This window comes from Myotis yumanensis, unplaced genomic scaffold (genome assembly GCF_028538775.1).
Source record: "Myotis yumanensis isolate MYYU_CA2020_CCGP unplaced genomic scaffold, mMyoYum1.0.hap1 SCAF_2, whole genome shotgun sequence".
NCBI classification, from domain to species: Eukaryota; Metazoa; Chordata; class Mammalia; order Chiroptera; family Vespertilionidae; genus Myotis; species Myotis yumanensis.
In genome coordinates this window covers 32973051-32995263 of record NW_027223753.1, presented here as the reverse complement: position 1 = coordinate 32995263, position 22213 = coordinate 32973051, and the positions used below count along the sequence as shown (strand labels likewise).

At 39.4% G+C, this 22213-nt stretch overlaps 1 protein-coding gene across 1 annotated transcript in view; it reads right to left on the bottom strand.

The window, feature by feature from the left end:
• Positions 1–22213, bottom strand: part of LOC139001787 (putative selection and upkeep of intraepithelial T-cells protein 1 homolog) — a 55223-nt gene that overhangs the window by 21429 nt on the left and 11581 nt on the right. Inside the window, exons 2-5 of the mRNA XM_070403319.1 lie at positions 14767–14844; positions 12765–13109; positions 8559–8840; positions 4590–4697 (exon numbers count right to left, since the gene is read on the bottom strand). Coding sequence (XP_070259420.1) covers positions 4590–4697; positions 8559–8840; positions 12765–13109; positions 14767–14839 — 808 coding nt within the window. The 5' untranslated portion in view covers positions 14840–14844. The remainder of the gene's footprint in view (positions 1–4589; positions 4698–8558; positions 8841–12764; positions 13110–14766; positions 14845–22213) is intronic.

Below are 22213 nucleotides of genomic sequence, written 5' to 3'. Positions count from 1 at the left end.
AAGCGATGAAAAGCCAGGTTCTACAACCAAGATTACTCTACCCAGAAAAACTATCATTAAAACTGTAAGGACAGATAAAGAGCTTCCCAGACAAGAAAAAGCTAAAGCAGTTCATCACCATCAAATCAGTATTACTAGAAACATTAAAGGGTCTTCTTTAAGAAGAAGAAAAAAAATTTAAAATATGAATAGTAAAGTGGCAATAAATACATATCTATCAACAGCTACTTTAAATGCAAATGGATTAAATACTCCAATCAAAAGACATATAGAGGCTGGAATGAATAACGAAACAAGACCCTTTCATATGATGTCTACAAGAGACTCACTTCAGAACAAAAGACATACACAGACTAAAAGTAAAGGGATGGAAAAAGGTATTTTATGAAAATGGAAACACACAAACAAAATCTGGGGTAGCAATTCTTACACCAACCAAAATAGGTCTAAAAAAACAAAATAAAAAAGCAAGAAGAACAGAAGTAAACTCATAGATACAGAGAAAATTTTGATGGCTTCCAGAAGGGAAGGGGGTTGGAGGATAGTGAAGGGATTAAGAAGTACAAATTGGTAGTTACAGAATAGTTATGGGGATATAAAGCACAGCATATGAAATATAGTCAATAGTACTAGAGTAACTATGTTTGGTGTCAGGTGGGTACTAGATTTATCATGGTGATCACTTATTGAGTTATATAATGTCTAATCATTGGATTGTACATGTGAAGATAATATAATATTGCATGTTAACTGTAATTGAAAAATAAAAAAAATTTAAAGTAAAACATATACAAGTCAGGCAGAAAAAATACTGTGTTAAGTCAAGAAATACCAGCAATTACTAACAAGAAAGTTCAAAAAGGAAGAATTTTCTCACATTACACTAAAAATTCGTTCTATGAAGGCAAAGACTTTTGGCTCCCACCTCCTTACTGTATTGTCAATATCTGGAATAGTGGCTAGTATCTAGGAGGTGCTCAATATAAATTTGTTGAATAAATGAATAAATAAGTCAAACTGTCTAATGAGTTAGTGACCTTCCAATCACTCCAAGAATGCAAAGGTGTCTTGATACCCATATACAACATGAAGAAGAGCACAATGGTTGGAGCAAACTGTTTGGCATTTAAAATATCTAGGTTCCAATCCTGACTCTATATTTATAGGTTGTTTGAGCTTGAACAATTCACCTAAAAATTCAGATCCTTAATTTCTTCATCTAAAAGTGTTGAAAATAAATAGAACCTACCACATAGGATTGTTTGGAGAATTTAATAAGATATTTACTACAAAGTGTTTATCACATCTGCTGGCACATAACTACTAATTCAAAGTTATGCAGGTCTTTATAAATTGAGCAAGTCAAATTGTCTTTTCTTTTTTAGACTTATGTTTCCTGAATCATAGATAAATCTAATTTTTATGAGCTCTCAAAAAGCACTTTGTCTTGTGAATTGTATATGTCACTATCCTATCTAATAACTAGAGGCCCGGTGCACAAAATTCGTGCACTGGGGGGTGGGGTTCCCTCAGCCCAGCCTCTCTCACAGTCCGGGACCCCTCAGTGGATGTCCTACTGATGGCCACAGTCTGGCAGCAGAGGCTCAGAGCAGGCATCCCATGTGTGTGTGTGTGTGTGTGTGTGTGTGTGTCTGCTGGGGGCCTGCCCCCAGCCACACCATGGAGGCTTTGAGCAGGAGCCCCTCTGTGTTGATCTCTCAGGCTCTTGGCCTCCACTACATGTTGTACTCTCCCTTGAGGTATGGCCAGGATGGGGGTGCTGCTTGCAAGCCAGGCTTTCCTGCTCCCAATCACCATGACGACTGGGTTGCAGGCCCAGCTGGGAGCTGCCCACAGGCCGGGCATGCTTTCCTGCTCCCAGATCAGGCTCAGCTGGGGACTGCCCTCAGGCCGGGCTTGCTTTCCTGCTCCCGGATCAGGCACAGCTGGGGGCTTCCTACAGGCCACACTTTTCTACTTACTGATGGCCGGATCACCACAGCAACCCAGGGTCCAGCAGCACTTTCCTGCTCTCCAATAGTCATAGTGTCCTGGCTGGGGGCAGGGCTTAGCAGTGTGGGGCTTAGGCAGCATGGGGGTCCCAGCTGGGGATTCAGGTGGCACACAGGGGACCTGGCTGGGGGCGGGGCTTATACTCCGCTGCCCAGGGCTGCACATGGGGCCTGGATGGCAGCTCGCGCTGTCCCTCCCTGCCTGTAATATAGGATAGAGGCCTGGTGCACAGGTGGGGGCCGGCTGGTTTGCCCTGAAAGTGTCCCAGATCAGGGTGGGGGTCCCGCTTGGGTGCCTGGCCAGCCTGGGTGAGGGGCTGATGGCTGTTTGCAGCTGGTCACACACCCTTCAGGGTGGGTGTCCCCACTGGGGTGCCTGGCCAGTCTGGGTGAGGGGCTGAGGGCCATTTTCAGGCTGGCGGGTGACTGAAGCTCCCAGCTTCTCCTTTTTTTCTTTTTCTTTTTTATTCTGGGATTTATTTACCTTCTATAGCTGTCACTGGAGCTGAGAGCCGGCTCCAGCTCTGAGGGCTGAAAGCAGGTTCTGGGTCTGTTTGGCTTCCATAATTGAAACTCTGTTGCCATCACAGCAGCTCTAAGCTCTGAGGCTGAAGCTGGATGAAAGCAGGTCTCTGGAGCTTGCTTAGCTTCTATGATTGCAACATAGTTGCTTAGAGTGCAGCTCAGAGGCCGGCAGCGGCAGGCGGGGAACATTGGCTTCCTCCATCATTGGAGCAAGCAAGCCTCCTGTTCGCTTCAGTTGCGTAGCTGCCGGCCGCCATCTTGGTTGACAGTTAATTTGCATATCCTGCTGATTAGCGAATGGGAAGGGTGTCGGGGTTATGGTCAATTTGCATGTTTCTCTTTTATTAGCTAGGATAGAGAAACATGGTAATTAACCGTAACTGCCGCTGCCGGCCTCTGATCTGCAGTCTAAGAAACAATGTTGCAATTATAGAAGATAAATAAACCCCAGAAGCCTGCTTTCAGCTGTCAGATCTGGAGATAGCAGGACCACAACAGTATTACAATTATAGAACCCAAACAAACCCAGATACCTGCTTTCAGCAGTGGAGGTCTCAGAGCTGGAGCCGAGCCTCAGAGCTAAAGCCGGCTCTCAGTTCCAGTGACAGCCATAGAAGGTAAATAAATCCCAGAATAAAATGAAAAAAAGGAGAGGTTGGGAGCTTCAGTCACCCGCCAGCCTGAAAATGGCCCTCAGCCCCTCACCCAGACTGGCCAGGCACCCCAGTGGGGACCCCCACCCTGAAGGGGGTGTGACCAGCTGCAAACAGCCATCAGCCCCGCACCCAGGCTGGCCAGGCACCCAAGCGGGACCCCGACCCTGATCCGGGACACCCTTCAGGGCAAACCAGCCGGCCCCCACCCATGCACCAGACCTCTATCCTATATAGTAAAAGGGTAATATGCAAACTTACCCTAACAGCAGAAGGACTGGGAATGACTGGTCACTATGACACACACTGACCACCAGGGGACAGATGCTCAATGCAGGAGCTGCCCCCTGGTAGTCAGTGCGCTCTCACATGGGAGCTCTCACAAACCAGGCTGATGGCTGCCAGTACAGCGGTGGTGGTGGGAGCCTCTCCTGCCTCCTCAGCAGCACTAAGGATATCCGACTGCAGCTTACGTCTGTTCCCTGCTGGCAAGTGGGCATCCTCCAAGGGCTGCCAGAGGGATGTCTGATTGCCATCTTAGGCCCAATCCCCCAGGGGGCGGGCCTAAGCCAGCAGGTGGTCATCCCCTGAGGGGTCCCAGACTGCAAGAGGGCACAGGCCGGGCTGAGGGACCCCCCTCCCCCCCGAGTGCACAAATTTTTGTGCACCAGGCCTCTAGTAGATTAAATAATCTCCCTAAATCTCCCAGTCCCTCTCTTCCTCAATCCAAAAGAGCCTAGAAATATGACAACTCTTTTCCTTTAGGAAATATTTTGTATGTCAAGTATTTGATGTCATAATTTATCACTTCAGTTATTCACATTGTATGGTGTGAAGTTCCTAAGGTCAAATACTTAAGAGGTTATTCTCAAATATACCTGTTACCTACCCTGCCCTATGCCCTCAGTTCCCCGAAATTAAGATTCTATTTCCTACCTCTAATGAGGAAGAAAGAGAATATATTTAAGTTAGTTTCATAGGAAGCGCAAAAGAAGGAGTAAGAGGAGACTAAGTTGGACCAAATAATCTGGATATTGGTTCATCTATTTTTCTTCCTCTTGTTATCAAAGTAAAATATTCTGAACAGTTTGAGTGATAAGTCTAACTATCCATGGTTGCCTATGGAAGTGAACAGAATTACCGTTGTTGAAATTCCAAGTGTTGGGAAATAAGTAATGATGGCTATGAAGGGATCAGGGCCAAATACTGTTTGATGGTAATAGCCACTATAGCAGCAGCCTGAGAGCCACATAAGGAGGGAGAATTGCAGCTTAACCTGAAGCATAAAGACATTGAGACCTTCTTTGGCAAATATAGCGGTGAGATACATTCAGATGTGCAAGTTTACACATTTTTTTGTATGAACCTTCTCTAAGCATTTAATATAACAATGAAATACCTTTTAATCTCAAACACAGAAGAAAATGCGCAAAGAGTACTAAATATATCAGGAGCCACAACTTTATACACCACATTGTCGACATATACTCCGATGTTAACAGGATATCTGAAAGAGAGAGCAAAATGAAAGTCTTGATAAGTAGGGCAGCAGGATCACAAGACTCCAAGGGGCATGCAATATTGATCTAAGGAAGCAGGATACCCAGTTATGGTCCTGATTACAATCTGTACTATGTATGCACTCTGGGCTCAGACGAGGGCTACTGGCCTGTGTAGCTGGACTAGGGGAAAGACCATGATTTGGGAGTTATTGTGCAAGGACGGAACAGGACTGAATGGAGAAATAACTTTCTACTTCTGTTATTATATTCCAGGGGAAAAATCTATGAGATGAGGGGAATTACAGGACGGGGTCCTGGGCACCACAATATAGGGGGGATTTGGGGAGGCCAATGGCTATGGAACTGGATCAGAAGTGCCCCTCATAAAATTCTAGGAAGTTTAAAATATTTATATACATATAAGAGCTCTGAAATTTCAGAAATAAAGCTGCAAAAGTCTTTTGACATTCAATGTTTAAATTCCCTGCAGGTTAGGACCAATGTGACAGAAAAATTTTCCAAGGAATAAACACTCAATATCCCAATAAAAAATATATATATTTTAAGGTTAAAAATTTCTGAGTGGTGATAGAGCATGAAAGTCCTCAAAGTGCAGAAAATAAGGAAAATGCAATACCAGTATTTGCTCTGTTTGGTGGTAGTAGGCACTATAGCAGCAGTTAGTACCGTTAAGTACCAATCACTGGTGACCTGGGTTCAAAAAGCCTTGTGTATGAGATATTGTAAAAGTCGACAAGCATTGTTTCCCAGAGAATGAAGAAGGTGAACTTGGAAACAGATAAAAACAAAGTATAGAAGCATACAGGCAATACCTCCATATAATGTAATTTTCAGATGCAGAACACAAAATAAATATCTTAATGTAGTAAATTAAAAACCAGTTTAAAGTAAAGCAGGGTTTGGCACCAAACAATTGGAATTTGAGGGACAGATGAATTTTAGCAACAACAAATACATAACATATAAAAATAACAGATCCATTGTCAAGGTATATCATTCACCCCTTACTTGGCCATCACTGGGACAGAATTTTCTCTTTCATTTTATGAAAGATTTTCATTCAAATGGAAAAAAAATCCACAAGAAAATGACATGGGATCCAAGGTTCTACATTTATACTTTAGTTTCAACAACACTAAATAGGTCGGCTAGTCCAAGATTCCTGAATGACTCAGAATATAAATGTAGGCTTGAAAAGGAAACCAAAAGTAAGTCTCCCATGAAGTAAAAGAGAAAATTGAAATTGTGAGTTAACTAAGGGAGTTAATTTTGGTTTACAAAGAGATGCAAGCACATAAAGTGAGGTTTTGATGAACAGGAGAAAAGGGCTTCCAAGATTTATTTATCAACTTACGAATTATACTTCCATGACTATGAGGAAAAAGAACATTTTGTAGTTCCCTAATACTAAGCCTTTGTGAGTTGGACCTAGTTAAACAGCTACCTACTCTTCAGGAGCACTGTAACAATAGGCTACAATTGACCTGAGATCACATCCAAAGTCCCTCTGGTAGACACTGATGATGTCCCTCAGGGAATGCCCTCTCTTTCTCCTTTTCAGCAATAGTCCCCCTTGAGAAATGAAACCAAAACAATTCCCTGTCCCTATGTTAAGCAATATCAGAACAAATCAATTTCCTGTTCTTGTGGTAAACTATGTTGGTGCTAGGCGTCTTTCCTGTCCCTATACTATGCAACTGAAAGCAAACAACAATAAGTTGGCTATTGCCTCCAGGAAATGCATGCTCCTGAGAGGTAATAACTAAAATAGCTTATTTAACAAAACTAATGATGAACTCATCAAGACTCACTTCAAGACCTTCATATTGCTATGCTCACTAATCCAAAGTTATCTATCCTATATAATAAAAGGCTAATATGCAAATTGTCCCCTTGACCAGGAGTTTGACCAGGGGTGGGGCCAGCCAGCCAACTGCCCGCTGTCCTTCCCCCTTGCCTGCCCTGCCCAATTGGCCCTGATGGGGTGGGCCAGCCAGACCCCACCTGTGCATGAATTCATGCACCAGGCCTCTAGTATATATATAAAAGCCTAAGTTACCATTATGACCAGACAGTCAGATGACCGGCCAGTAGCTATGACACGCACTGACCACCAGGGGGGCATATGCTCAATACAGGAGCTTCCCCTTGGTGGTCAGTGTGCTACCACAGCCAACCTCCCACAGCTGGCCAACCTCCCGTGGTCCTCCCTCCCTGAGCCGGCCCTGATGGTCGGCCAGGCTGAGGGACCCCTCCCATGCACGAATTCGTGCACTGGGTTTCTAGTGATATTATAAACTGCAAATTCTAACTAGTTTCTCAGCTTGCAAGACTTATTGTAAAATCACCCAGTATGCCGGGCCAGCATAGCTCAGTGGTTGAGCATCAACCTATGAACCAGGGGCTCATGTTTCAATTCCCAGTCAGGGCCTATGCCCAGGTTTTGGGCTCAATTCCTAGTAGGGGGCATTCAGGAGGCAGTCAATGAATGATTCTCTCCAATCATTGATGTTTCCATCTCTCTCTCCCTCTCCCTTCCTCTCTAAAATCAATACAAAAATATTTTTTAAAAATTTTAAAGGCTCTAAAATTATAAATATCCTCGCCTAATTACCCATTCTAGAATGCTATAAATATAAAGATGATGTTCTTTCTTATGGCCTTAGGTCTAATAAACTTAGTTTTGCTTGATCAACAGGTTTTCAAGATCTTTAAGGGGATTGATGGCCAACAATCCACATGAACCTGAGTGTTTGAGTTACTATGAAGGAGTACTGCCACATGAATTATCTGATGATTTCCGTTGTGTTTGAACTGCTGATGGGGGCAGGGTTTTTGTGTAACAGTTAAGATGTTTTCTTACTTAAAATGAATCCTTTCACTCTGCCTACCTCTTGTCCTTTCCATCCATCTTAATTTGTCTGGGGACTAGACCTAGTCACAGGCTGAAGCACAAAGAATACAGTTTTACAGTTTACAGCTAACCTCTCTGATCATACCCACCCTGTACCAGAGAAAAATAGCCCTGGATACTGGGTGAGGAGTTGGAATCTAATCTTGGATATATCACTTATCAGTTGCTGAATCTTTAATAATGGACTTTTCTACATGTCTATTTCTTTTTTTTTAAATATATTTTATTGATTTTTTACAGAGAGGAAGGGAGAGAGATAGAGAGTTAGAAACATCAATGAGAGAGAAACATCGACCAGCTGCCTCCTGCACATCTCCCACTGGGGATGTGCCCACAACCCAGGTACATGCCCTTGACCAGAATCGAACCCGGGACCTTTCAGTCCGCAGGCCGACACTCTATCCACTGAGCCAAACCGGTTCCGGCTACATGTCTATTTCTTCACAAGGTAGTAATAGAGTCCACTTATGACATCCATAATTTTTAAATCAGATTAATTCTACATATTGCTTTATGTCTTATAAAGCCTACTTGCGTTATTTTATTTCAAATTCAAAAAATATACGTTAATGTCTCTAAATGAGGAAAATCAATGGTCTTGTAGGTTACATGACATCCAAGTTCATAAAGGTAGAAATAGTGAATCTAGCAGTCAAATGACATATAACTTTTGAAGCCTTGAGATGCTAAACAGAATAAGGTGTTTTTTTAAAAATAGTTACAGTTCCTTCCATTTTTAAGAACAGGCTCCCTCAGCATCTGGTATTTTCCTTGTGTCTAGATACTTAATAAGGTTTAAATGTTGCATGTCTACATCAGTTCACTGTTTATAAGGCAATTTCTCGTTTGTTATTTCACCTAATTTTATCTTTATTTTGTCACACTGATGAAAACCATTCTTCCTTGGTAGAACCAAGCCACAGGTACTCACCTGGTAGGACAATACTTGCCCTTTTCTCTTGACTAGTAACTGGGTTATGAAAGCAGCAAGTGATAGGTCCATGGGTACTGTTTTTTATAAGAACGCTTGTCTTCAGGTGCAATAATCCAGCTCCATCCTCAGAGAAGGTTTTTGATGAGGCTGGAACTACATTCCCTCTGCTGTCTCTCCACTTCATCTGGGGTTGTGGGTACCACCCTCCTGAGTTACACTCCACCACGAGCCCTTTTGTGTCAGGAGCATGAACACTAATCTGTATATCCAAGCCTAGAGCTGGAGGAAGAGAGAGAATTGACATTAATTATTGGTGTGGACTCAAGAATAAAGAAGTAAATGTTCCTTTTCATTCTCTGTGGCTGGTAGAGTGTACCATAAATTTAATGGTGATGACCACAAATAGGGCAGGGATGACCACCCAAGCTAGCAGGGCATCAAAGTATTAACCATGGAAGAGATGATTGACTTTATGAAAGTGAATTTTTGTTCAACAAAAGACAACATGTAGAGGTAAAAAAAAAAATGAAGCTACAGACTAGACAACATTTATAATATATCTGAGAAAGGAGTGAGTCCAGAATATTTTTAAAAGTACTATAAATAAATTAAGAGACAAATGTGGTTTTTAAAATGGGAAAAAGATTTGAAGAGGTGTGAAATTACATATGTAGTAATTTGCTTAAATTATTAGAGCATTTCTTGCACACCAAAAGCTTGAAAGCACTTTGAATATTCTTTAATAAGGTATAGGTAAAACAATTTCTAAAGCATTCACACAATGGGAAACATTGCAACCACAGAATGAATAGAAAAAAATCATATAATAATATGAATTTCTTTCAGTTCATTTTATTAAGAAAAAAAGCAAGTTGTAAAACAATGTATGTAGTATATTAGCATTTATTTAAAAAGAAGTTATAGATATATAAAAATTATATACAGATATACGTATATGTCTGTAGGTTTGTATATGCATGTACGTATGTATGTTTATGCATATTATGCATATAAATGTAAAATATCTCAAGAAGTAATAAGTAAGAAATTAATCACATTAGTTTCCTATGAGAGGTGAAATTCATAGCTATAAGATTGGAGTATATGGGAGACTTCACTATGCATTCTTTAAATTATTAAATTTTGAATCTTGATGTTTTTATTCAAAAGTAAATAACATTGAAAGAAGACAAAAAATAAAAAAATAAATAAACATTTCTACATCACAACCATAATCATTAATTTTTGTAGCAATACCATCTCATTAATAATCAAAAAAAATGAACTAATGAATTTTGACAAAAGTTATACAAGATCTTTATGGGTAAACATATCAAATTTAACTGAAATATAAATTGAACTAAAATTAAAAAGGCTGAGTAAATGTTGACTGATGTAATAAAGAAACATGACAAATCTCTCTAAACTAGTCTATATGTTCAATTCAATTTTAATCATAATTCCTAAGAGGATTTAACTTTGTAATTACAATTCAGACTATATGGGGCTAAAACAATTTTGGAGAAAGATAGCAAGATTGGAAGATATACCCTATCACAAACTAAGACACATCGCTGTAGTAATTTAAGAAAAGCAGTATTGCATTAGGTACAAATAATTAGATAATGATGACATAAAAAGTAATCATAATAAAAACTCACAAAAAGACCCATGAGGAGGTATGGACTTGGTAAATGACAGAATTACCTTATAATTTTTGGGAATAGTCAATAAATATATATTTTATTAGCTCATTAAAAGACACAAAGGTAAAATACATATAGATTAAGAATTAAATGTGAAAAGATAGCTTCAAAAATGCAAAACAAATATCTTCAAAAATGAGGATAAGAAGGAATTTCTCAAATGTGACACAAAAGATGAATTATAATTTGTAGACTATAAATTTGATATCAAAATTAAATCTACATAAAATAAGTTACCATACTTTTTTTAAAGGCAGTAGACTAAAAATTTTTGCAACATAAATAAATCTAAATTGTAATATCCAGAATAAAGAACAATTCCCACAAATTAAAACAAAATCAGAGAACTCAATAATAAAATGGGCAAAAATAATAAACAGGCAAGAATCAGAAAGAAAAAAATAAGTCTCTAGTATATAACAAAGAAAACTTTATTATTATTAAGGAAAAATTAAACTAAAATGAAAGTTTGCCCTGCCAGGTGTGGCTCAATAGATGAGTGTCGATCTAGGAACCAGGAAGTCATAGTTCGATTCCCAGTCAGGGCACATGCCCAGGTTTCAGGCTCAATCCCCAGTAGGGGGCATGTAGGAAGCAGCTGATTAATGATTATCTCTCATCATTGATGTTTCTATCTCTCTCTCTCTCTCCCTTCCTCTCTAAAATCAATAAAAATATTTTTTAAACTTGCCAAAGTTTAAAAACATAATAATTTCAAGTATTGGTGTGGATGTAGCTTTTAAATGACTTGAGTCAAATATAAATTGATCCAATCATGTTGATGGGTAACTGCTAATAATTTGAAGATATTTGTACACAATGGCCTAGTAACTTAATTGCAACCTATATATCCCAAAAGAACTCTTGGACATAAATATTACAGTCTAACATAAGAACAGAAATTTGTCTACTACGTACTTTAATGTCCATTGATATGGGAATACATAAATCAATAGTCATATATTTATGGGGTGGAATACTATACTGCAGTTAAAGAATGAACTGTACCCACTTGAATAAATACAATTGATATAAAAATAAAAAACTAAGAGTATAATCAGGTCAATAGAATATGCATAATGATACTGTTGTGCAAATTTAAAACACAAAATAATAATCCTCCTATCTAATAATAGACAAACATGGTAATTGACCATACCTCTGTTACACTTCCCATTGGCTAATCAGCAGGATATGCAAATTAACTGCCAACAACGATGGTGGCCGGCAGCCACGCAGCTGAAGCAAACATTAGGCTTGCTTGCTCCAGTGATGAAGGAAGCCAAGGTTCCCCGCCTGCCACGGCCCAGCTCTGAGCTCCGGGAGCAACAATGTTTCAATTATAGAAGCTAAACAAACCCAGATACCTGCTTTCAGCCAGCCATGGCCTCAGAGCTGGAGCCGGGCCTCAGAGCTGGAGCTGGTTCTCAGCATCAATGACAGCTATAGAAGGTAAATAAATCCCAGAATTAAAAAGAAAAAAAGGAGAGGCTGGGAGCTTCAGTCACCCACCAGCCTGAAAACGGCCCTCAGCCCCTCACCCAGACTGGCCAGGCACCCCAGTGGGGACCCCCACCCTGAAGGGGGTGTAACCAGCTGCAAACAGCCATCAGCCCATCATCCAGGCTGGCCAGGCAACCAAGCGGGACCCCCACCCTGATCCAGGTCACCCTTCAGGGCAAACCAACCAGCCCCCACCCGTGCACCAGGCCTCTATCCTATATAGTAAAAGGGTAATATGCAAACTGACCCTAACAGCAGAAAGACTGGGAATGACTGGTCACTATGACACACACTGACCACCAGGGGGCAGATGCTCAATGCAGGAGCTGCCCTCTGGTGGTCAGTGCGCTCTCACAGGGGGACCTCTGCTCAGCCACAAGCCAGGCTGATGGCTGCCAGTACAACGATGGTGGTGGGAGCCTCTCCTGCCTCCTCAGCAGCACTAAGGAGGTCTGACTGCAGCTTAGGTCTGCTCTCCGCTGGCAAGTGGACATCCCCCGAGGGTTGCTGGGCTGCCAGAGGGATGTCTGATTGCCATCTTAGGCCCAATCCCCCGAGGATCAGGCCTAAGCCAGCAAGTGGGCATCCCCTGAGGGGTCCCAGACTGCGAGAGGGCACAGGCCAGGCTGAGGGACCCCCTCCCCCTGAGTGCACAAATTTTTGTGCACCGGGCCTCTAGTATTTTTATAAATGCCTTTGTGTAAACCAAAAGAGACAATGAGTTTAATGGTTACTTCTTGGAAAGGGAAAAAGTGAAGGGCATCATTGATGAGTACAAAGATGATGATAACTTGATCAGAAGTAAATATAATAAATTATTAACCAAGTATCTAGTTTATTACATTATTCTATGTATTTTTCTAGACATTATAAAAGTTATAGATTTTTTAAATGCTCTGAGACCTTTTCTTCATGGCCCAGAATCATGAATTCTGGATCATGGGTCCAGAGCAGCACTACCTAGGAAACCCAGAGATCATTCCTCTGCCCTTACCTGCTACCTTCAGATCCATGACGGCCTCTTCAGAGATGTCACCATCTTTAAAGAAACAGTGGTACTTCCCCTCATCAGTAATACTGACATTATGGATCCTGAGCGTCATTTTGCCCTCTCCCAGGTCATCCTTCAGGAGCACTGTGTGATTTGTATAGTTCTGAGTGCTTTTCCCAGAGAGTTTTTTCTCCTTCTTGTAAACGGAAATCGGCTGGTAGTGATCCCGATACCAGCCCACCTGCATGTGTTCCGCACTCTCTGGTGGGGAAAGCTGGCAGCTGAGCTCAGTGTGCCCGCCTACCAGGACCACCTGGAGGTTCCTGGAAGTATGCACAGTGAACTGTTCTGTGAAGGAAGTCGGAGACCAAGATTTTAGTGTGAAAGCCACAGAAATATGCTTCACCAAGACCCCCTCCTCCAGACACATTGGCCTCTTTCTGGCTCTTGACGCCAATTTCTTTCTGACTCTGAATTTGAGTCTCAGGAGTATCTTCACTCTGACATCCACACTCTGCTTCATTATTTCTCAGGTCCCAGCTTAAATGGCAACTCCTTAGGAGATTTTGTTTGATTACCCATTTATCATCTCCCCTAATCATATCTACACATGTCTGCATAGCACATACCACTACATGATATTGTTCATTTCTGTGTTTATTTTTTCTCATGACCCACTAATATGTAAAGCATGCGACAGCAGAGTTTTGTCTTATTCCTTTTTTAATTCTCTTCATTATACTCAGTGCATAAAACACTGTCTGTGCCTACTAGGCACTCTGTAAATCCTTAGCAAAGGAATGGAAGATTCTCCCATTGTCTAGAACTAGGATGTGAACCACTATTGCCCAACAACATCCTTTACTTATCAAACACACAGCTGCTTTTTTCAGTATCCTTTTTGGTGGATTAAAGATGTCCACAAATTTTTTGATGCACCTTCCATGAAGATAAAGGGTCTATGTCCTCTCCTCTTGAAACTATATTTTGAGATTGCTTTGCTCAGTATAATATGGCAGAAGATGACCTGTAATAACTTCTGAGCCTGTCTTAAGAAATTAGCAGCTCTTATTCTTTTAATTAATTTCCTTTATTATTTTTTAACACTCTTCCTGGAAGCCATGAACTGCCAAAATGAAGTCAAATCCCCTGAGTCCATCATGCAAGAAAGGCCAGGTGTTAACATGCCATCTAATAATCTCAACCTTCCAGCCTACTCCACCAAGTTCCAGACATGAATGAAACCACCTTGGGTTCTTCAGACCATCCTGCCCACCAGGTGAATGCACCAAGTGACCTCGGTCTGTGTCATGTGGAACAGAAGAAAGCGCTAGCCAGAATTCCTGACCCACCAACTGTGAAATGTAATAAAATGTTGGTTGTTTTAAATCATTCATTTGGGGGGTAACCTGTTATAAAGCTATAGGTGACTATCACACAGCTCCTCCCATACTCTGAGGTTTTGCTCCTTTCAACTATGCCAAATTCATTCCTGTCTCTGCTGACAATGTTTTTCCTTCTCACCATAAAGAATCTGAATTATCAGACCTAAGGCCTACTGCACTAAGAAAAATTTGTGGACAGTTCCAGCTCACACCATCTTCTTTACCTGAGGTTCTACTAAACTTACAATTCTAAACTAAACGTATAGTCACATAAATGATCGTGTTTTGTTCTTAAACATAAGGGGTATGTTCATTATGATTTGCCAGTGAGAATTCGAGCCTCCCAGGGGGAGATGGTAGACATTTATCTGTCTCATCTCCTAGGCACACCATTGCGGCACTGTAGATGGAGTCAGGGCTGAGAAAGATTCAGTCACTGAAATAACATTTCTTAATCACAAGTTGTTTGAAGCCTCATTTCTATCCTCAAAACTATAACAGAAAGGGTGGAACCAGAAAAAAATCAGCGAGAAACCGTCCTCATTTTGTTCAGTGTCAGTTACCTCCATGATCTTTCTTTATCACTGTGACACACCATGAAAAAGAGTAGATATCCTTACCCGAGGTGAGCACCATCTGTAGGAGGAGAAAGGTCACAAAGTATCCAGATATACAGGAAAGTGAAGGCTCCATCACACCTGGAAAATGCAATAGCAATTGTGGGATCAGGCAGCAAGAATGAAAGAGAGAGAGAGAGAGAGAGAGAGAGAGAGAGAGAGAGAGAGAGAGAGAGAATTTTGAAATCCTGTCTTTCTGGAGAATTCCCTTTGATGTGCAACCAAATGATTTAGTCAAACCACAAATTCAGACCCATTGAGATGCTCTCTTTCCTCCTTCTTTCCTGTGCTCTTATTGTGGCTCATTGTCTTCCTCAGATTACTATTCTGAAGGGCAGCTGTGGTAGATGAGAACATAAAGGTATACAGAACCCAGCTATGTTCATCTCCACACTCACTCAGCCTCATCTGCCCCTTGGCCTGAGCCACTTGGTCAATGGAGAGCCCTGGCTGCTGCTTCTGATGTGGCCTCATTCCCGCTTTAGGCGGGTATTCTGTGCCTTCTGCTGTGGGGAATAGGCCAGCTTTAGAAAAACATTGACAAGATCACTGTAATGGGCAGGCTCTGACAAGCCTGAATCTATGGGATTTCTGGCCTCACCCACTACTTCCACATTCAAAGGAAATGCCACATCAGGGAGGTGGGATCTAGACTTCTCAGTAGCTGCCCAGAAGGGCTAAGTCAAAACACTCAGATGTAAAGGGGGTATTGAAGCATAGTAACCTCTATCTTGTAAAAAAAAAAAAACTGCTGTTTGAAATTCTCTGCTATTGTTAGATAGTCCCTTGCTCTGTAAATTTTGTCATTTTTAGACAGTCTCTTATTCTATAAAATAACTGTTTTAGTTTGAATAATAGAAAAAGATAAAAACTTAACTGTCTGACCTTGCAAGCTAGCCTTCTAACGTAATGGACTAATGCTGATAATTCCCATATTCTTATGCCAAATGTTTGTTCTTTATATATCTAAGATTACAAACTGTCTGTAACAATAAATCATACAGAGCTCTTTGTAAAATCTGCAGACAAAGAAGCTCAAAGGGTATAATTACAGGAAACTTTCTGTATGACTTCACTCAGAGATTTGGAAGAAACACCTCCTTCTGGGCCCACACGCAATAAACGATTCCTAATTAATTGGCCCATTAACGCATCTCACTCGCTATTTATGATACAACAGTATTAACATGTAACAAGAATAAGCAAATAGATAAATGCTACTCCTTTCTTGCTTTATTTCTTAATTTTCCCCCTCACTTTTTAAAAAATATGTTTTTGTTGATGTCAGAGAGAGGAAGGGAGAGAAAGGAAGAGGGAGAGAGAGAAAAAAATACCATCAATGATAAGAGAGAATCAATGATTGGCCACCTCCTGCATGCACCCTATTGAGGATTAAGCCCACAACCCAGGCATTGTGCCCTGACCATGACCTTCTGGTTCATGGCTGGACACTCAACCACTGAGCCACACGAGCCAGGCTCCCCCATCCCTTTGCTGCCTAACCTGCAACCCCCTTCTAATAAACTCTTAGTAATAAGTTTGGGCTCTTTTTCTAGGAACCCTAGATAGAAAAAGCGGAGACACTGCTATGATATGGAGATAGGCATTGGCAAGCTGGATTGAGGGACATATCTGTTCATACATTCAACAGGTAAGCAAAGTCAGGCTGATGAAGGATCTCAAATATGCCAATAAATAAAATATTAGATTTTAACTGCTAGAATATGGAGTGCTTACATGGAAATATAAATGATGTGATTCCATTTTGAGATTTGTGTTTTGTAATACAAGAATATAAAATGATGTATTAAAGGAGAGAAAAGTTACAGGTTAAGTGTCTCTTACAATGATTTAATAAATCCATAAAAAGTAAATTTAATTAGAAGGAATAATATAGCTGAAAGCAATGACACAGATTGGGGGTAGATATTTGCAAAATTTCAAGTGATAAAAGAGCTCATATCCTGAACATATATTTTAAAATGTGAATGACACAAATGATTTTTAGGGCAGATAGGCTAAAAGGAAAATAGGCAAAGGACCTGAACAGTCTCAACATAGAAAATACCCCAATAGCAGTAAAGATAAGAAAAGATGTAGAACCTCATTAAGAATCAGGAAAATGCATATTGAAAGCACAATGTAATTGCCACACCCACCAGAATGGCTACAGTGGAAAAGGCTGACAACGCCAAGTTTTGAAGAGGATGAGGTATAATGTGTCTTGGGCACTCCTTGTGTTCATGTCTGGTTTGAGTGCATTGGTACAATGATATGGCAGTACCCCCTTATCTACAGGGAATATGTTCTAAGACCCCCAGTTAAACCATAGATAGTATTGACCCCTATATATACTATCTTTTGTCCTATACATGCATAGGTCACAAAGTATCCAGATATACAGGAAAGTGAAGGTTCCATCACACCTGGAAAATGCAATAGTAATTGTGGGATCAGGCAGCAAGAATAAGAGAGAGAGAGAAAGAGAGAGCGAGAGAGAGAGCCTCATGTTCGCTTCAGCTGCGTGGCTGCCGGCCGACAGCTTCTCTTTGACATATATGTATTGCCAGCATCATTACTCTTACACTTTGGAGTTGTTATTAGGTAAAGTAAGGGCTACGTGAACCAAGTATGTGTTACCACATAGTCTATCTGATAACCAAAAGAGCTGCTAAATGACTAATGTGTGGGTAGCATACGCAGTGTGGATCCTTTGGACAAAGCGATGATTCATGTCCTAGGTGGGATGGAGCAGGTCAGTGCGAGAATTCATCATGTTACTCAGAATGGCATGCAATTAAAAACTTATGAGTTGTTTATTTCTGGAATTTCCCATTGAATATATTTGGGCCGTGGTTGACCATGGCTAACTGAAACTTCTTAAAGTGAAACCACAGGCAAGAAGGACTACTGTATTTGAAAGCACTTTAACATCTTCCACTCAAGTTGAAAATAAACAGCCTGTGATCCAGCAATTCTACATCTGGGTGCATGATCAAAGAAATGCATGCATATATGACCAAGAGACATGTACAATAAACTCCATGATGACATTATTAGTAATAACTACATTAGGAATATAAATATCATAATGGTAAGCCTAAATATAACACAAAATAATATCAACATCCAACAAACAATCTTATAAGCAAAATGTTAATGACTGAGTGTTAATTTGTGATTTTACATAGAAAATAATATTTTTAAATACTTACTTTGTTTCTTTATTATAAAATTACTTGCATTTCTGCCAACAACAGCTAACATATATAGCTTTTTGCAATTATCAATTGTTAAAAACAGCAACAAAAATATAAAGTCCTCAGAAATAAATGTACCAAAAATGCAAAATTTTTATTAGTGAAATTATGACATTCTACTTTAATACTATCTATTGAAAGATACTACATCAGTATTCTAAAATCCCAGGGACATGACACGGTGTTTATGGATTAGAAAATTCAATATCATAGACTTCTATATAAACATATTCTATAGATTCAATGCACTTTCAGTCAAAATTTTGAATTTTTTGGTTGTTATTTTGTTTTGCACCATAAATCTTAAAATTATGACCACAAAACATAAAAAGAACAGTGATGGGTCAAAAAAGAGCCAAGATATGGCATCAAATGAACAAAATAAACTGAAAAACAAAATAGAACCAAAGGTATGAATACACGGTACAGACTGGCAGTGTCAGAGGAAAGGGGGGAGTGGGGGCTGGATGAAAGAAGGTAAAGGGATTAGCCAAAAAACATATATGCATAACCCACAGACAAAGACAATAGTGTGGCGATGGCCAGATGGAAGGGGGGCAGGGGCTGGATGAAGGTGAGCAAAGGAATGAAAAATGGGGACATCTGTAACAGTGTCAATACTAAAAATAGTTTAAAATAAAGAAAAAGAATGTGATAAAATGAGTTAAATGATATCATGAGTTATTATAAAATTATTGTAATTTAAAAGAGAGTTGTGATATTAATGTAGAAATAGAAGAATAGATAAATCAACAAATAGACCCAAACACACATGGAAACCTGATCGATGATAGAAGTAGCCCTGCAAATCAATTAAGAAAATAATTACTTTCTATGAATGGCCCTGAGACAGCTGCATAGGTGAAGTGGAGATTCTAAGTCTATAAGCTATATATAAGCTAAGTCAAAGCTATAAAAATGTTGAATAATTTTATAGTAATATACTTTTTTCTTTTTTTATTGTTGATTCTATTACAGATGTCCCCCATTCCCCTCTGGGAATGTCCACTCCATCCAGCCCTCACTCCAACCTCCCCTGGATCTTCACCGCATTGTTGCATATATGTTCTTTGGCTAATCTCTTCTCTTCCTTTTATCCAGTCCTCCCCACCTCCCTGCCCTCTGACATTGTCAGTCTGTTCCATGTATCCATGCCTCTGGTTCTATTTTGTTCATCAGATTATTTTGTTCATTAGATTCCATATTTTAGTGAGATCATATGGTATTCATCTTTCTCTGACTGGCTTATTTTGCTTAGAAGGAACTCTTACCATTTGGAACAGCATGAATGGACCTGGAGATAATAGTAATGTACTTTTTATGAAATTGGAATATGAACAAATTTCTCAAAATATGAATAAAATGGCAATGGAAAATGTTAAACTCAACTCCATTAAATTTAACAGCGTGTTTATCTAAAGACATTATAAAGAAAGTAAAATGGCAAGTTCTTATATAGAAGAAGACATTTGAAACACCTACTACTAACATAGGATCAATATCTAACATATACTAATTAATTCTTATCATACAAATCACTAGCTGTCTCTTAAACAGAATCATTTTCTCTTCCTTCCTTAGTAAAGAACATCCAGTGTATATGAAGGAACTTGAACAACTCAAACAAAGCTACATTTTTCAGATTCCTTGATGCAAGGTGAGGCTGTATGACTGATTTCTGGCCAAAGCAATGCAAACAGAACTGTAAACAACGTTCTTTAATCCCTAAAGGCAAGAGGCACACCTTCCTCTCTTCCTCCTTGGAGTCAGACTGAATATCATCTGACCGCTAGACTTCATATATACCCTGATTCTTAAAGTGGAAGCCAGAGGCTGAAGATGGCGGAGCACCAAGTAAGACAGAAGGAGCCTGGGTCCTTGGATTTACAAAGCTGTCCCACTTGCCTTGGAAACCCGCCTTTGGTCTTCTTTCATCCTGTTTAATGATGAAACTGTCATGTCTTTTTTTTTTCTTAAATGGGTTTGGGTTGCAGTTACATGGTTGTTCAGCTTATTGTTATTCTTTAATTCAAGTATATTATAAATACTATTTATAGTTATTCAGTATTTACCTTTCTGATTTTCTTAAACATGATCAAAGAAAGCCAAAGGCACACATTTCAAGACTGGTAGGTCAGCTTCTTGAGATTGTTAAAGACCTGGATTCCTCCCAGATATTTTGGACATCCTCCTCACACACCCTTAAACACATATGCAACATACACCCCAACGAATGCCTGTGTACAACAGCTTATTTTTCTAGTCTAAGGTGTATGTACATCCCCTCACAGAAAAATCTGAAGGTGGCAACCCCACCCAGTGTGTAGGACTTTGTTCAAACTCACTTTTGCCATGAGGATTCAATAACAATTCTCAAGGACAAGCTTTAACTTGACTTGCCTCTCCTTGAAAATAGAGCATAAAACAATGTTTTTATTATGTATCATAAGATTGAATCACTTAAATTTTCTGTGATGAAAAACTCACAATAAAGTATCTTAGGAATATTGTATCTGGGAGGATTATACATCGTGGGTATAGTCTTTGAAAATGAAAATATAAAGGATCACCTTTATGTTGATAAAGGCTACCTATAGAGATCTCCATAAAAAGTATATTTAATAAGGAAAATTATTTGGAATTTTTCTCTTTAAGTAAAGTTTTTATCTAACACAATTAGAAAATAAAAATGTCAGTGTAGCAGTATTACAAATGAAGAAAAATTAATAAATGTGAATGATATAATTTACATAGAAAGTGATAAGATGATAAACAAATACAAATAATTTTTTAAATAGTACCTCTTTCTTCCAGCTTAATTAAATTAATTTAAATAATGTGTGAGCTCTCTTTGGAGTTTTAAAAATGTTTTATATACCTAAATAATTGAATAACTACATAATATTCAGGGAGGAAAAATGTTAAAATTTTAAATTATCTCATATTAATATATAGATTCACTATAGTTATAATACAGTGCTAACAGAATATTAGAAATAATAAAATAGTTTAATCTCAAAATCATGGGAAAGAATTAATTTTTACTAATAGCTAAGATAATGATAGAACAACAAAGTTTTTAAATTCATTCTACTGTATATTAATTAACTATAGTAAAAGAAAATACACACACACACACACACACATACACACACACACACACACACACACACACAGTAGTCCTGGTATTAGAAAACTCAAATCCAAATGAAACAGAATAGAGAGTCAAAAACACTACCTGCAGCTTTTGGTATATGTGGTATAAGCTGGTCTTTCTCCATTTGTCCCTTCAGATCCATGCTTCCCCTTCTTTTCCTTCCTCTGTAGCTTGCATAGCTGACCTCTACCAACTCAATAATTTGGGATCCTTTCCTTTATTGCCTATGGAGGCCATGGATAGGGGACTAAAGATTGGAAAAAGGCCTAGCTGGGTGTGGCTTAACGGTTGAGTGTTGACCCTGGAACGAAGAGATCGCTGGTTTGATTCATGGTCAGAGCACATGCCCAGGTTGTGGGCTTGATCCCCAGTAGGGGACATGCAGGAGACAGCTGATCAATGATGTTACTCTCTCATGATGAAGTTCCTCTCTCATCTATGTTTTATCTCTCTATCCCTCTCCTTTTTTCTCTCTCTAAAAATCAATTTAAAAAGACATATTTAGAAAAAAACATTGAGAAGAGGCCCGACTATCTCTTTCCTGCTCCCTCTTGTTTTGGCCCACACTTCAGTCAATGGGCTCATTCTCTACAACCACAGATCCAGCTCATGGCCCACCACCCAAGGTCTGGATCTCTCAGGCTTTGGCAACACTATTTTGTCCTTCGTTGTTAATGATGAAGGGAGATAACTCATCCTTAGCCAGACCTTGAGGATCTTCTTAGCTCACTTAATTCCAGTTATTCTTGAATAAACAATTTCTTCATTTGATTATCTTCAGAATTTAATCTGAATCTCCCTTTAGTTCCCTGCCACAACTGTGACTAAAACAGGTAGAACCATATATCAGTTGAACAAGGATGGATTCCTGAAGAAAATAGCTCACTCTATGAAAAAAAAGTAAATAAAAACTCAGGATAATGTGTCTTGTGACATTGGAGTGAAAAGGATTTCTTAATAAGTCCACACAGTACAAATCATATAGGAAAATTATTTTTACAACTTTAAATTAAATATCTATACTAATAACGAA